General features: G+C 33.6%; 4 protein-coding genes across 6 annotated transcripts in view; 2 read left to right on the top strand and 2 right to left on the bottom strand.

Moving 5' to 3' along the window:
• Positions 1–531, bottom strand: part of LOC146531666 (monocarboxylate transporter 9-like) — a 41,638-nt gene extending 41,107 nt beyond the window's left edge. For 2 of the 3 annotated variants that reach the window (XM_085198721.1, XM_085198722.1), the window contains exon 1: positions 166–531. The gene's annotated coding sequence lies outside the window, so the exon portion shown is untranslated. The remainder of the gene's footprint in view (positions 1–165) is intronic. The other variant, XM_085198723.1, reaches the window with a different exon arrangement.
• Positions 532–964: 433 nt separating this feature from the next.
• Det (baculoviral IAP repeat containing deterin) lies at positions 965–1,859 on the top strand. Its single transcript, XM_085198166.1, has 2 exons — positions 965–1,346; positions 1,561–1,859. The coding sequence occupies exons 1-2, from the start codon at positions 1,071–1,073 to the stop codon at positions 1,687–1,689; spliced, it is 405 nt and encodes a 134-aa protein (XP_085054292.1). The 5' UTR covers positions 965–1,070; the 3' UTR covers positions 1,690–1,859.
• A 136-nt stretch (positions 1,860–1,995) lies between these two features.
• LOC146531664 (cilia- and flagella-associated protein 52) lies at positions 1,996–13,341 on the top strand. Its single transcript, XM_085198168.1, has 16 exons — positions 1,996–3,357; positions 3,533–3,795; positions 4,294–4,498; positions 4,833–4,968; positions 5,397–5,545; positions 6,203–6,348; positions 6,786–6,979; positions 7,806–7,954; positions 8,422–8,567; positions 10,155–10,306; positions 10,549–10,693; positions 11,199–11,291; positions 11,649–11,792; positions 12,304–12,450; positions 12,816–12,981; positions 13,190–13,341. The coding sequence occupies exons 1-16, from the start codon at positions 3,312–3,314 to the stop codon at positions 13,252–13,254; spliced, it is 2,346 nt and encodes a 781-aa protein (XP_085054294.1). The 5' UTR covers positions 1,996–3,311; the 3' UTR covers positions 13,255–13,341.
• Positions 13,313–15,726, bottom strand: Atg12 (Autophagy-related 12). Its single transcript, XM_085198167.1, has 3 exons — positions 15,428–15,726; positions 14,930–15,066; positions 13,313–14,433 (listed from the first exon to the last, which is right to left on the bottom strand). Exons 1-3 carry the CDS (start codon positions 15,543–15,545, stop codon positions 14,311–14,313), a joined length of 378 nt encoding a protein of 125 aa, XP_085054293.1. The 5' UTR covers positions 15,546–15,726; the 3' UTR covers positions 13,313–14,310.
• Between the last annotated feature and the right edge of the window lie 626 nt (positions 15,727–16,352).

The raw sequence follows: 16,352 nt of genomic DNA, 5'->3' as shown, positions 1-16,352 counted from the left end.
GTATTTTAAACATATGGTTCATCAAAATCCTAACCCCTTGAATAATTATTCAATAAAAATGATAAAAGGTAAATTACGGTATCCAACTTAATTACATTAACCATATGCACGACGAAATATATTAAATATGATAAAAGTAAACAAATAAAAGTTAAATCCACTTACCAAAATGCTGTACAGTACTGGACAATGCTAGAAAACAGCTCGGACCATCGCAAGAGTCGCGTAAAACATTAAACTTCTTTACAACAACGTTATTACGACAATATATCTTAAAATAACAAAAGAATCTTATAAAATATTAGGCACTTGTTTCGATTACTTTGGGATATTATATCTATACTAAGATTGCTTTACTTATTTGTACCTTGATTTTATTATTTAAATAGTGCTATGTTTTTATTTTAATTTATATTTTGTAGCTAGATAACTAGTTTTCTGGTATAAACACAAATACAAAATTACTTTCTAGATCAACAGTATCGGAGCTAACTGTGGCCCAGTGGACTTTGACTTTCCTCGATTTCGATTGGTCGTTCATTTTGACAGAAAATGTTAACTAGTTTCAATTTTGCTCTATGGCACAATATAGATAAGTTATTCATAAACTCATTATTGTCTTTTGAAGTATGAGGAAACATGTAATTTAATATTTTCTTGCAAATATAATAATTATCAACATGCAATGTATCAAAAACGGATTGTCGGGAAAAGTGTATTAAGATTAAGTTTCCTATGCCTATCCCTTAACATGCGGGATACAGGCATTTAAAAATTAACTTAATATAATGTCACAAAGCGCACATTTTTCGATAAAAATATATTATCTATATAGGAACTAATAAATTAATATATTACTATTGAATAATTAATTATTATATTCTATAGAGTATTAAAATATGTTCCTTGTTAATAATTGACATTTATAAAAAGCAACAAGTTGCTATCTGATCTGTGGCATACACTGTCAAAAATGTCAAACGATTTCAAAATTATTTAATAACGGATATCTAATTTTAATTTATGAGTTCTGTTATAATTAAACTCTGCTTTATCAATTAATCTATAAAATGGATAGCCCATCTTTATTTTTAGTTGAAGAGCGAGTTAAGACATTCAAAAATTGGCCTTTTAGTGATAAAAATAATTGCAACGTTCGTAATATGGCAGAAGCTGGATTTTATTCAGTTGCAACTGGCAAAGATGATGCTGATGCTGCGAAATGCTTCCTTTGTGGTAAAGAATTAGATGGTTGGGAGTCTAGTGACGACCCCTGGACTGAACACAAAAACCATGCTGCTAAATGTGCTTTCGTACAGCTTGGTAAAAAGGAAGATGATTTATTAGTAAGTACCTAATATATTATTTCGTTAATAATTTTATAATCATTTCATAATTCATAAGTTTCCTTTGCCTACCCAGCCATTTGCGGGATATAAGTAAAATGAAGTGTGAAGTTAAATCCATCTTTCTCTACGTTTGTCTTTTGGGGCTAGATAATCTAATTATAACTATTTTACTGTCCTATTATAAAATATACATAACGCAATTTTGCTTCAGCTTTCAGAATTTCTATCAGTGATCAAACAGTACATGATAAATGAAACTAAGAGAATTGCAGAAGTGGCTAAAGAACAGATAGATGAGAAAGCCAAATCCATAAGGAGACGGTGCTTAGGAAAAAAATAGATGATATAATATAATAAGCATAAGTTATGAATAAAGGTTTAAAATTGTAAATATAATTAATGAATATATTACTGTTCATTATTGAAATTCAAGTTGTAATATATGTAAACTAACATTTTTTAATGTATTCTATAATTAAAATAATAATAAAGCCTTCTATTTCCAACTTATATTAAGTTAAGTATTATTCTAAAGCTAATTGTTAGTAGTGTTATTATTTATTGTATTTGTAGTGTTTTAATTTCGCTCCTCTATAGGTGTGTCATATAGAACATCATGCCCTGGGTGCTGCTCATAAAGGGGCTCCAAATAGTCCACAAAACTAAAACATACATATGAAATTATATTGTGTTCTTCTGGGGGGCACTGTAAAAGCATTTTGCCCCGGGCGCAAGTTAAGCTTGCTACACCAATGAGGACATCATTTGATTACAAATATAGTTGCCAGTTTCAATTCAGTGGAAATTGTTTTTTTCATTTCCTCTCTAGTAGACAAAGTGCAGTGTTGAATTCCATTCCTTGTTCCATTTCTTTTTGGTTTTTTTGAAAAAATCTAATTATTGCATAGAATATTTCTTGTTATAATTTAATGACAATAATTTTAAACTTCATATTATATTTTTCTAAACAATAAGCTTTTTTTAAATTATAGATATCTAAATAAAAGACTGACTAGTGTTAATGAATAATAACTGATACAAGCTAAAATATCATCCACACCACTTGGATACATGGCTTTTCATGTATCTAGGTGGTGTGCAGTTTCATAGAAACTTCCTTCCTGATACCACCTCTGGAACCACTGGGGTTCGAATTTTAAAGATTGTTTTGTGTGTAGTCTATTTATCCAGGAATACTTCAAAGTATACATGGTGGCTGTCATGGCACAGTGGGGCCCAAGTGGGGCGGTTGGGGTTTAGATTTCCATTTGAGGAATGAAATCTATATAATATATAAAAGGAGGTGACCCCACTGACTCAGGTATAGACACAGCCATAACCGCTGATAGTGGAAACATGAAATTTATTTTCATAATGTGAATACGATAATAACTAAATGTTCGTAAAAGAAGGGATTTCGATAAATTTTAACCCTGAGGTGAAATAGGGGTTGAAAGTTTGTATGGAAAAGTCTTTAAAACGGCACTGATTTTTATATAATTTGAAGTTCAGACTCTTGAAAATATTTTATTGAACACATATTTCATGGTTCATTAGAATTCACTCCCTAAACTAAAAATATTTTCATAAATAAATAAATATTTAAAAGAGTATTCAAGAATTTGGCAGAAAGTGGGAAATGGTAGTGTCTGAATGGGGAATGGACAATGTGAAGCTGTCCTAATATCAGGTAAAATGTAATAACAAGGAAATTGTAATAAAATATGCCTAATTTGAATTTTTATATAATCAAATTAATTATAAAATCGAAATATTTATAGTAAATTTTTCAAAAACAATACTAAAAAATCAAGATGCCGGAAAAATTTTAAAAATATATATATATATTAATGTCACCATGGCAACGGTTGCTTAGCAACGGGATTCTTCAAACAGTGCTTGTAAAGTTGTATAGTTTGAAAAGTTTTACTTTGTATGTTTATTTTGATTTAACCTGTAAAGATGGATGTGAAAAACTTAGAGCCTTACGCTATTATTGGTTTTGATGGTATGTACTTAAGTATATGTTTCTAGTATAAAATAATTTTATATAAGTAATTTTAGTTTTTATATAAAATATTTTTTGTAAAATGAGAAATGTAACACTTGTTGATAAGTAAATAAATATGTGTTGGTCATTATATACATCATTAAATTGACAAAACAAAAATTTTCCAAATCAGGATCAGCCATCCGCGGCTTGAAAGTCCACCCAGACGGCGAGCACATAGTTTATCCCATGGGCAACAAAGTTTGTATACAAGAATGGAAAACTAAGAAAATGTACTTCCTAAGTGGTCATACTAACAGTGTGTCCACTGTAGCAGTGTCACCTAAAGGCACTTTTATAGGGTCTGGTCAGATCAATCATATCGGTTTCAAAGCATCTGCCAAGGTGTGGAACTATAGTAAGAAGATTATGGTAGGGAGTCATGAACTGCATAAGGTACTTTTGTGATTTTTTTTTATATAGTAAATAATAGCAGTACTTAGTGGCTTATAAAATGTTTTGGAGAGCATTTGTAACCTACCTACTTATGTATAAGTGCATACTTACTTATATAGATTTAATTAATATAAGTAATTATCTTTTATCTTAATCTTAAGTTAAGTACATCAAGCAATGACTGTCATGGCTTTGTTGACACTCATTTGCAATAATCTCCTTTTTTTCGGTTCTTCGAAAAGGTAGATATATGAAGTAACAACAAGAGGAAAGGTGGAGATAAGTAGGTCATATAAATAACATAAGAAACCTCCAGAGGTTGATGACAGTAGACGAGGCGAAAGAGGTTTACAGAGACTGTAGCGTTTGGTGTACTGGTCTTTCTGGCAACCCCTCTAAGAAAAAGGCGTGAAGCCAAAAATAACAATTCTCAAATGGAAATATACCAAGATATGGCCACTATCAGACTACATAAGTAGGTACTGTTTCTTTGATCAGGTCCGCGTAGAAGCCCTAGCGTTTTCCTCGGACGAACGCTACATGATATCTCTCGGTGGTCGCGACGACGGCTCCGTGGTCCTCTGGGACTGCATAGCGGGCGCCGCCACCGGGACCGCGGCGGCTGCGCGGCTGACCACGGGAGACGCTATGACGCTGACTGCGTTGTGTTTACGAGTCAATTCTTTTGTAACTGGTGGTGATTGTGAGTGGGTTTAAATAAGATATACCAAGATATTACGCGTTGGGTCCTGCCATTCAACGTGCAATGTCTTGAAAAGAGTTATATTAAAAAAATGTCAATTCTAAATGTAAATGAGATGGATGTGAGATCGATTTCCACTCGAAGGGATGCCTCTGCTTTATCACACATTACTTATAGAAAAAAATATAAATAATGCTTGAATATATTAAAACGAAGTATTAAATACTTATACATACTTAACTATTTGCTATGACTATAAAAACGGCCTTTACTTATTTAAATAAGTATTGTATTTAAAAATAAGATAGAATACCTTTCCTTCCAATAAATCCAGCTAATCTCCGAGTATGGAATATACGAGTGGAAAGCAAGAATCTGGACGTGGTGGACGTCTCTCTGGGCAAGTTGAGACGGTGCGTCAGATGTATAGCGATCAGCCAGGACGATAGCTATGGCGTTGCAGGGACCACGTGAGGATAAAGTTTAATTTCTATTTAGTTCTACTTCTATTATTATGAAGAAAATATATTGAATTCTCTGCGTAGAAACGCTATAGAAAATATAATCCTTTATTCGAGTGCTATCGCGTATTATTTGGCTAATGAAGTAGGTACAGTTTTGAAAAACATAATTGCAAGACGATTATACTTTAGTATAAGTAAATAATTTAAACATTTTAAAAAAATATACGAAACAAAATTTATTCAGCTTCACGCTATATCTCACACACAACAGGGTAGACAGAGGGAATACTGTAGCTCCTCTGGTGCTGCACGGGGTCGTGGGCGACGGTGATCACCACCAGGTGACCCGAACGCTCGTTTGCCTTGTCCTTTTTCCATAAAAAAAAAATACTGTTAAGACACTTCGTTAATAATTTGTTTTAACCTTATTTTAGTTCCGGAGATATGATAAAATTTACCATAAACTACCCGTCGGATCCCGCAGCTTCTGTGGCGCAATGCAAGCCGTCCCTCATTGGGTGTTTAGCTAAATGCGGGCCGTGGAAGAAGGGGAAGAGACCAGATTCTATATGTTATAGTCAAGGTACGAGAAGGTCGGTTCGTAGTTTAATTGGCTTTGAAGATGGCATTGAAGATTTGATTTAGGATCTTTCTTACCTATGACTGGGAAAGTTTAGGTATCATTAATTTAGGATGGTTGCGAAACGTCGATCGTAGTGGATTTTTTTATACTTTTGTTATTTTATTTTTCTCTTTATAAAATAATTTTGTAGAGTGGAGATAGAATCCATAATAACTAACCGTAATAATTAATTAAATCAATAACCATATTTTTGATAATTTTGCATTGATCACAGAATGGCAGCGACCTACCGAGAATGTCACATTGAGAACAGAGATAAACGTTCTTAAGTGGTTTGGGCATGTCGAGAGAATGAGTGATGAAAGAATGGAAAAAAAGACTTATGAACAATAGTTATTGAGGAGAGAGACAGCGGTAGAATTCAGTTGAACTTTGAAAACATAGTATTACTGATACTAGATAGATAGAATATATACCTTATATATGAGGAGGTTGATGACAGTGTACGAGGCCAAAGATGTATGCTGAGACTGTAGCGTTTGGTGGTAGGGATAAAGCGTGAAGCAAAAAAAATGTATTTGCTAATATATAATAGCTAAAGCAACATCTTGATTTAGTTCCTTTAAAAGGTTTTTAAGCAATTGTGTTTTTCTTCAGGAATAGAATCCATACTGATAATGACAGATGGATGTCTCATCGTCGGCGCTGGTGACGGTACCATTGATATTTTGGATGAAATCAATTGGAAAGGTGAATTCCCTAAAAGCAAAGTGTTGGATCCCAATATGCCACATTTTAGAGCGGTGAGTTTGTTTATGTATATTTATAATTATTCTAATAGTATTTTGTGTTATGTATATGTACTAAGAAAAATAACAAAAGTACCAAAAAAGGCTATAATTTTTAAGGTCTGAAAATTATAGTCTTTCTTGGGACTTGAATAAGGCTAAGAGGATCGGGCATATATTTTTTACTATTTATATTTCTATTTTTTCGCTATGGAAAGAGCGGCGTTGACACTTAGCACGCAATGCCTCCAGAATTCAGCAGAAAGTGGGAAACGGAGTGTCTTAACAATAGGTTCCCTCTGCCTCCTACCCTACTGCATGCGGGATACAGCGTGAAGCTGATTTACAGCGAGCTTTTTAGCTCGCGAGCTTAAACAATTTGCTTCTTTTTTAAATAAGAATTTACATTGTTTGTATATAAATTCTTATTATAAAACAATTCATTTTTTTAGTTGAAAAGCACCAAATTGGAAGGTTGCATAACTTCCTTAGAACTAATGGAATCACCGGCTCTCAAAGGAGATAAGAGACTTCTCCTAGCGGGAACTAGAAGTAGTGAAATATACGCGATCAGTGTGAACAAATTTGAACCAATGCTAGTCGTCACGTGTCACAGATGCGCTATAAATGATATTGCTTTTCCTAGGTAATTTGTTTTTATTAGCAAACTAATGATCCGCTTGCTCTTTTTTACCTTCACTTCGCTTTTAACGCTTTAGGGTTCCGTAGTTTTAGTTAGGTACCTTGAAAGGGAAAAACAGAAACCTAATAGGGTCACTGTTATTCGTTTGTCTGTGTCAAGACCATTTATCTCGAGATATCAAGTATGAAATTAATACCAGATGTTTAGGTCTACGAAATCTCAGAAAATCAAACGACTAAGTCAACGCAATAGAAAATTATTGGAATGGACGCGATCGAAGTGTCTTAACACTAATTATAATTAGTGTTAAAACACATCGATCCATACGCACGGCTTAATTGTCGAGATGTGAAGCTGAAAACAGTCGAGTCGACGAGTTATGGCCGCACTGTTAGTGAGTTCCGCTTTCTGAACTTTTGCAAGTAAATAAATAAACGTACGAAAAATCCTAAAATCAAAACTTGCGCAGCCATACACAGCTAACTTCAGGGCGGCCAGGACTCGTCGACCGTACTATGTGTTTGTGTTTTAAGATTATTTTTAATCTATCTTGATTTGTAATATAACTCTTTCGATTTCTATACATAACTAGATGTGCCGTCAGTCGTGGCGTAGGGGCACAAAGTGTGCCTGTAAACGGGACTGGTTGTGGGTTCCATCACCACTCGAGGAAATGAAATATTTAATTTTTTTATTTTTCTTCTCTGCTGTCGTGGCAAAGCGCCTCCAGAATCCTCAAAAATTGAAAAACGGAACTTAACACTAGGTTCCCTTTGCCTATTGCTGCGTACGGGATACAGCATGATGCTGATTTAAGGGTTTGATCTAGGGGTATGTCTGGTGTGTTCGCGACGGCGGGCGCAGGAGACGTGCGCGTGTGGTGCGCGAGCAGCGCCCGGGAACTGCTGCGTATAGTAGTGCCCAATTTCACTTGTGCCGCTGTTTTGTTTTCCGCTGATGGCAAGTCTATTGTTACTGGTGAGTGTTTGGATTGTGTGGTGTTATATTGTAGTAAGAGAATTATTATATTCAAATTATTTTTATTTTCTGGCTCGGGAACGGATTGTTTTAACACTAGGTTCCCTGATCCAAAATTGCTGTATGGGAAATACTGTAGAGCCTCTTTTTTGTAAATACGCATAATTATTTACTCCTTAAAATTTTAGGATATATTATATGAGGCCACTCTTAACGCAAGGGGACAATTGTGCGATTGCAAATATCACAGGCTGTGGTAGGATGATCTATAATATTTTCATTTCCTTGATCTGGTAACGAAACAAAGCGCGGCTTTGAATTCCGTCCCTCAACACGCAATTTCTTCAGGAATCGACGGAAACTGGGGAACAGAAGTGTCTCAATGGGAACAAAGTGTCTTAACAACAGGTTCCCCACTGCTATGAGTGGAATATAGAGTGAAACTAAAAAAATCTTTCTCTTTTTAGCCTGGAATGATGGTAACATTCGAGCATTCACACCTCTAACTGGAAGGTTAATATACTGCATCTACAATACACATAATAAAGGGACTTCCGCCCTAGACATGACTCAAGATGGTCGCACGCTCATATCCGGTGGATGCGAAGGACAGGTGCTTAGCTATTGTGTATTTCATTGGTGTTTTAATTTTTTTTAGCTTTATTACACGTTGGGGTGAAACTCAACGCCGCGTTTTGACTTGTTACTATAACGATATTATGAAAATAATTACTTTCGCTGAGTGAGAATCGAACCCCCAACCGTCGCGTTTACCATAGACCACAGCGTCTGGATCACTGCTCAATGACGACGGCTGCTGTGCTATCAAATTTAAACATATTAACCGTATTTAAAACTGAAGTCTAATAAAAAAGTAAAAAAAAAATTTTAAGTTAAACGGTTTTATATTGCAGATAAATGTACTAAAAAATAAAAAATAATATCATGGAAATTATGATTACTAAAATAAAATCGTGGGGACACTTTCTACTTACCACTAGGTGGGTGAAGTCTCATGCCATGTCTTTCGATTGTAGATATTGGACGTGCCCCACGATTTTATTTTAGTAATCATAATTTCCATGATATTATTTTTTATTTTTTAGTACATTTATCTGCAATATAAAACCGTTTAACTTAAAATTTTTTTTTTACTTTTTTATTTTTAAGTTTTTAGTTTTTATTTCTCCTACTATTCAATTCGTTGAGTGCCTCATTATTGCAAGGTTAATGGAGAATGTTACAATCGACCCCCCAGAGGTCCAATAGAGGAGCAAGGCTATGTACAACAAGATGTGCCTGAATCTTGAGGGGAAAACGCTAACGACATATCATTTTTATCCACCTAGTGCCATACAGTTCTCGGCGCGCTTTTACCTTTTACCTTGGGTGGTGTACCCCTAGCGACGTCTCATTTTTAGGCACCCTATAGCCACACAGTCCTCGACAGGATACCAGATCTTGACTTAGGTGGGAGATTCATATTGTAATTGTGTATAGTATACTGTATTATACTTACCAAGCCCTTTATTTTGATACCCATATTGATGGGATTGAAAACTACATTATCCGCCATTTTGTAGCAGTGGCCATCTTTGATTTTGATTTTGTATAGTGCCCTGAATTCTACTTGACAAGCCCTTTCATTTGATACCCATATTGATGGGATCGAAAAAAACTAACTTGTCCGCCATCTTGTAGCGGCGGCCATCTTGGATTTTGATTTTGTGTAGTCCACTGAATTCTACTTGACAAGCCCTTTCATTTGATACCCGTATTGATAGGATTGAAAAAAACTAACTTGTCCGCCATCTTGTAGTGTTGGCCATCTTGGATTTTGATTTTGTATAGTCCACTGAATTCTAATTGACAAGCCCTTTCATTTGATACCCATATTGATGGGATTGAAAAAAACTAAGTTGTCCGCCATCTTGTAGCGGCGGCCATCTTGGATTCACAATAATATTGAATATGGATAATTGTATTGTCACCAGAATCAAAGGCGTATACCAAATTTCAGATCAATCGGTTAACGGGAAGAGGGTTAAATTTCAATTACTAAATTTGACCCAAACAAACAAATAAACGGGGTGAGCTAAATAAAACCGTTTAAAAATTATGATGATGATAATTAAATATAATAATATTCTAGTGTAATCGACAACAACTCTTATAAATTATTTTTTTATTAATTTTACAGGTACGCTTATGGGATATAAAACCAGAATGTCAAAGTTTGAAGAAAGTACTCAAAGAACACAAAAGTCCAGTTTCAGCTATACAAGTGTCGCCGAACGACACGGAGGCAGTCAGCGCTGGCACCGATGGCTCCTGTATTATATGGGATTTGGTGTAAGTTTTTTTTGGTTTCACACTGTATAGCGGGGTAGGCAGAGGGAACCAGGGGTCCCAGTGTTAAGGCCCTGCTTTCTTATTGTTTTGATTTGCATGGTAATATTTTATTCTCAGTTTTGGAGTAGTTAGATATTGTTTTATAAAAGTAAAAAATTGGGTGACATATTTTATAGATAATCCCGAAGTCTTTTAAAAGACTAAATTTAAAACCATTTTTTCCTATCGTGGGTCCACCCCAGGTCCCTTTCCCGCCGCCAGGTGATGTACGCGAACACGCTGTTCATGTGCGTTTGCTTTGAGCCGCGCGGCTGCCAGCTGCTGACGGGCGGCACCGACCGCCGCGTCGCCTACTGGGAAGCGGCCAGCGGGAACCTGGCACGGGAGGTGGGTATGGTTTCCTAAGGGATCTGGATACTTTGAAATAATAATACAACAAACACACCCTACCTGTACAACAAAGTGTACAACCTACCTGTCTCTGAATGTTTCAATCGCACAGTATGACGCAAACTGAAATTTTATCCTAACTATCTGGGTACATGTCACTCCACTGCTGAGTGGTTTTGTAGGAACTTCCACCCGCCGCGTTACTGTGAAATGGCCTACCTGCGGCAGTGCTTCCAGGTCGATAATATAATACAATTTATGTTCTTTGTTGGTCGGCATCGCACCTGTAGCTCCTCTGGTGTTACAAGAGGTCATTAGCGGCAATGATCTCTTACCTTTAGGTGACCCGTACGCTCCTTTATCCTATGCCTATCCTATTTAATATTTAAAAAACTGCAATTTTCCTGCACTAACGCCTATGATATAGCAAGGTTCTTCAAGGAATCTTTTTATACATGTACTGTAATATAAACTTAACTTTCTATTAAAATGCTATTTTCAGCTAGAAGCCAGCAAAGCGGGAGCTATCAACGGCCTGCACATCACACAAGATGGAGAACTCTTTGTAACTGGCGGCAACGATCAGAGCGTAAAAGTAAGAAGCAAACAAAGTTAAAAATTATAAAAAGCCTACGACCCATAAAATCACTCAAACATCGTCTTGGCAAAGTGCTTGTAGGTAGCTCTTAAACTGATAATCCTATTGTCATAAAACATAATCAAGATTTTCGATTATAAACACGCACTCAAATCAGAGTGGAAAATGGAAGGGTCTTAATGTGAACGGAGTGTCTTAACACTATAAGTTCCCAAGTTATAATAAAAATATACAACAAAATTAAATCAAATCATGTTCACGCTGTATCCCGGACACAGCGGGGTAGGCAGAGGGAACCTAGTATTAAAACACTCCTTTAAGAATAATAATTATTTTCTTTTAATTTAATCTAAGCTGTGGAAGTACCAAGAGGGTATATATACCCACACTGGGTTGGGGCACGCCGGGGCCGTCACGTGCTGCAGGTTCAGTCCCGACGCCCGCTATATAGTTAGTAGCTGTGCGGCCGGGACTATTATTGTTTGGAAAGTGCCTGAGGTTAGTTTTATAATATACATATTATTGTTATATTAAAAATCTCTTTTTTACACCTAAAAATAATTTAAAATAAATTTCATAATTTCAAATAAGTACTTCCGAATTACCTAGCTTTTGGATTTTTTTGAAAATTTTGTTTTACATCATAACGCTACGTTATTTTTTTTATGTTTTCTATAAAACAATTGTTTTTACATGAGAATCAGCAGAATATAACTTTTCCGTTCTGAGAAATTTCAAACAATTTCATATATATGTAGGTACATGCATATCTGTTTCCCTATCTTTTTTTTCAGTCATTTGATACTGGGCTTGCCCCAGTGGGTGTGAGTCCGAATATGTTGATTTATAAAATACAATACACCATATTAAAACATCTAGAGAAATTGTCTTCTTTTTATTATTATTAATCTTGTTTATACTATATAAAAGTTTTTTTTAAATAATATTTTATATAGCTACGATAATATAATAATTGTCTTACATTTTCTTGTTATTTCATTAAAAAAAGATATATCTACAAAAAGAAAAGCCGCCATCACAACGCAAAGAATCGCCTAAAACATTGCAAGAGGAACTTAAACTACAGTTGGAATTAAAATCTAAGCACAATATTAATGTTGATAGACCTGTAAAGATACCAGCGGCTCCTTTGAAGGTAATTTAGACATTAATTACGGTACTAAGGTACCTACCTAAATACTTTCTTTTTAAATTCAATATTATTGCTTTGCGTAGAGACGTCTCCTCACTGTGCGTTCTCTATCGCATTTATCATGGTGAGTGATAGATATATGGTGAGTCATTTGATTTTTTTTAGAATTCTTCAGGCATTGCAAGTTGAGTAGTGGAATTCTACGCCGCGCATTGCCTCGTTACCAGAGCGAGGAAATAAAAATATTAAATAATCCACCGAGTAGGAATCGAACCCACAACCTGTCATCTTTTAAGTCGCACGCTTGTGCTTTGCGCCACGACTGGCCTCAATATATTTTTATTTCATAATACTAATTCTAATTGTAGACAGAAAAAATTGAAGCAATGGATACATCACGTAGTAGCGTACATTCCTGCTGCCCGTGTGATACGAAGAGGTCGGATAAAACGGATAAATCGAATAATTCGGATAAATCTAAGAAAGTTATGCCGAATAAATCTTTGAATGGCAACAGATGTTGTAGACCTGCAGGTAAATTTAAAACTTTAAATAATTACATATAATAAAATTGTAAATAATTGCTGTCTGCACATGGAAGATATATGATTAAATCTATTTTTTATTTACATAGAGGTTATGTTAAATCAATGTAATAAAACCCAAAACAATGATTTCTTTTGGTTTCAGTTTCAAAGAGTAAGTTTTAATTTTTTTGAAGTTATTATTGTTTTTTTTTCAGATAACCTACCAACAAGAACTACCAGCAAAGATTTCGTTAACGGTAGTGGTGATAAGAAACGATAAAACTATTTTTTATATAATTAATACTTTTTATGAATTTTTGATAAAAAAACAGCCTGTGTATACTTGAATAAATATTTATTTAAAAACTTCAATGATTTTTATTTACATTTATTTTTATTTTATAGTTACAGTGAATAACTTAAAAACTAAATATCACAAACAAATGTTCAAGAAATTAAACTTTACATGCATTTATAGCGTTAATAGCTTTTCCACAAATTATGAGATTTTTAACATTGCAAAAACTAAAATAATATTTTTACTCTACTAATAACTTTTTCAATGGTTACAATATTTCGTATAAAGCTAGAAATTTTTTAGCTAGAAATATGAAATGGATTCCCATAAATACATAAATTTTTAAGTTTTTCAAATCATCGCAACCCAGAAACATAGACTTGGAAAAAAAATATATAAAAACATAAGTGTTTTACATATATACTAACAGTTGTTTGAGCATTGAAAAATGCAAGTATTAAATATTTGGGAGCTTTTGCTGGTAAATTTTCACTCACACACACAAGTATAGTAATGTGACACAATAAATAAGTCAATTATAAACAAAACAAAAAAAAACTTGATAGCATAAACTAAATTAATATATCCCATAATTGTGCCATCACAAATGACATATCATTTATTAAAATTGGATCACTTGTTTAACATGGGAACAAAGGAATGGACATACGTACATTTTAAATATAAGCTAAAAACATATGCCTGCTTTAGGCTTCACTGTAGTTGGATAAAAATAACCAATTCAAATAATATTATATTCAAATAACAATATTTTATATATTGAGGACATAATATGGACTAGTAGTCTTGATTATCTTAAAATGATTTCATTTTATATTAAACCAACAATATAATTATTTTGCCAAGATCATACAATTTTCTAATTCATACAACTTTATGCTAATTATTGTAACATTGCAAGATTATTTGAAAATGCCCATTATTTTATTATTTTTAAGATATATTAAACTTTAAATTTTATAAAAAATAGCAAACATGCTTCGAAATATCAATTTAGTTAGACATTTTTATATTGAATCATCCCCAAGCTTGGCTTTTACAATAATGCAAAACTAGTTTACCATCGGTACCAAAACATTCATATAAATTCTTTATTAGCTGGTCTGGTGACGGAGCAAATGTTTGATTTACATATAAAAACTGAAAATAAGATAAAATGACAATAAATAAAAGGAAGCTTCACTCTTTTCCTGTATACAAGGGTGGGCAGAGGGTATTTAGATTTAAATACTTTGTTTTCTACATGCTGCCCTGTTTTTAAAATGAAAATAATTTATTTCCCGACTGGGAAATGTCAGTTATTAAGATAAACAATATATTTAAGAGTGCTATGGCACAGCAGAACAGCATATAACTGTTTCAGGGACAGAGTACTCTCTTCCCTACCCAACCGGTGTCGCTGTAAAAGCCAATAGGGCTAACAGCATTATCCACATGTTCGAAAAAAAAAAAAAAAAATACTGTAAATGCAATAGTTGTGGGCTCCAATGTTATTCAGAGGATGAATAATTTCAATGTTTTACTCTGGTAAAAACAATATACATTGTCTTGAACTAGTGTAAGTACAGGAACTGGAATGTCTTGACAATATGTTCTCTAAAATTGTAATAATTAACAAATAACTTGTAAAACATACTAATTTCTCTTCAGGTTCCAGTTTTAAGTATTTCGTAACAAACTCAATGATCCAACCAATATGTTTTTCCGCATCTACTGCCCATTTTTTCTTCTTCATTATTGGTGCATTGCCAGTTGCTTTCAATAATATATCAACTAAAAAATAAAATTTATTACTAATAACAAACCTGCTAAAATTGACCATTCTGGATTTTTTAAAGGTTAACACTGTATATGCATATGAGGCAGCATAGGCAAAGAGAACCTATAGTTAAGATATCTTGTTACTCACATACTGCTTAAGTTTTGAGACACTGTGTGTTGAGTGGCAGACCTCAACACAGTGCTTTGTATCTTACTAGGGCGAGGAAACGTAGATAATTCTCCTGAGTAGGAATTAAGCCCACAGCCGTTACTACGACCTACAAATAATGTAATGAATGAATTTTAATTGAATATTAAGTGTAGAATAACTATTGTATATATCGTTACTTAAATTAATATATATTGAATATACTTTTAATTTTATCAGATTTTCCAGCTTCGTTATTGTCCTTCTGTTCACTTTCCTTAGTATTTTCTGAATTAGATGTTTCTGTTTGTGATACATCGTCCGATTGCTTTTCATCACTCATTTGTAACAATTATAATACTAATAATAACGAATAAATTAGTAATATTTCGTTATATCTTATTTTGAATATAAATTATTTTAAACAAAAATAAATGCTGTACTTTATTACAGATAAGATAATAAAATACATTTATTTGATAACATTTACATTGAACAGTCGTCGGATTCTCAAATGTCAAAGTAAAACACAAGCACAGATAATTAAAATCAAGGAATATATAACTTAGGATTAAAATTATTACACTATACAGCCTTTATAAAAGATGTAACTTCTATACTAAAATGTCTTATAAAACCCCGTAACTTAAAATTCATAAGTCATAAGTAGGGACAGGGTATCGAACAGAAAGTATCGATACTTCAAAGTATCGAGTACTTTTATTAGGAACTAATGCGCATACGTTAGAACATCAAAGTCAGTCTGTAAGTAAGTAAATAAAATTTTTTAAAAATATAAATCTCATTCATCCCCTTACAATCGATTAATAATAAAAACATTCCAGCCGTTTTGCTGATAGGCTGTTTCGGGATTTTTTTCAGAGTAGGTAGTAGTGTAACTAATTTATGTACTCATTACTATTATAATTCTTATCAAATAGTAATTACAGGGAAAAATTAAAATGTTCCATCCTCGCATACAGAGGATTCTTAAGGAAGAGTGCGTGTCTGTCAGATGTTGTTATCATAAATAGGAGCTGAAAAGCCAAGTTAGTTGGGTAATTTATTCGATACGATGCCTATTAAAAAGTACTAGATGAGTATAAGTATCGAATACAAAATATCGAGTGCAAAAGTATCGGTATCGAAA

Source organism: Heliconius melpomene, chromosome 15 (genome assembly GCF_056956725.1).
Source record: "Heliconius melpomene rosina isolate 202511_hmr_F chromosome 15, ASM5695672v1, whole genome shotgun sequence".
NCBI lineage: Eukaryota > Metazoa > Arthropoda > Insecta > Lepidoptera > Nymphalidae > Heliconius > Heliconius melpomene.
This window is presented reverse-complemented; position numbering and strand designations above follow the sequence as displayed.

Coding starts and splice junctions, on each gene's coding strand:
- Det (XM_085198166.1), top strand. CDS start 1,071: ATGGATAGCCCATCTTTATTTTTAGTTGAAGAGCGAGTTAAGACATTC. Junction 1,347..1,560: donor AAAAGGAAGATGATTTATTA/GTAAGTACCTAA, acceptor ATTTTGCTTCAG/CTTTCAGAATTTCTATCAGT.
- Atg12 (XM_085198167.1), bottom strand. CDS start 15,545: ATGAGTGATGAAAAGCAATCGGACGATGTATCACAAACAGAAACATCT. Junction 15,067..15,427: donor AAAATCTGATAAAATTAAAA/GTATATTCAATA, acceptor TTTATTTTTTAG/TTGATATATTATTGAAAGCA. Junction 14,434..14,929: donor TGGAACCTGAAGAGAAATTA/GTATGTTTTACA, acceptor TCTTATTTTCAG/TTTTTATATGTAAATCAAAC.
- LOC146531664 (XM_085198168.1), top strand. CDS start 3,312: ATGGATGTGAAAAACTTAGAGCCTTACGCTATTATTGGTTTTGATG. Junction 3,796..4,293: donor GGAGTCATGAACTGCATAAG/GTACTTTTGTGA, acceptor TTCTTTGATCAG/GTCCGCGTAGAAGCCCTAGC. Junction 10,694..11,198: donor GCGGGAACCTGGCACGGGAG/GTGGGTATGGTT, acceptor TGCTATTTTCAG/CTAGAAGCCAGCAAAGCGGG.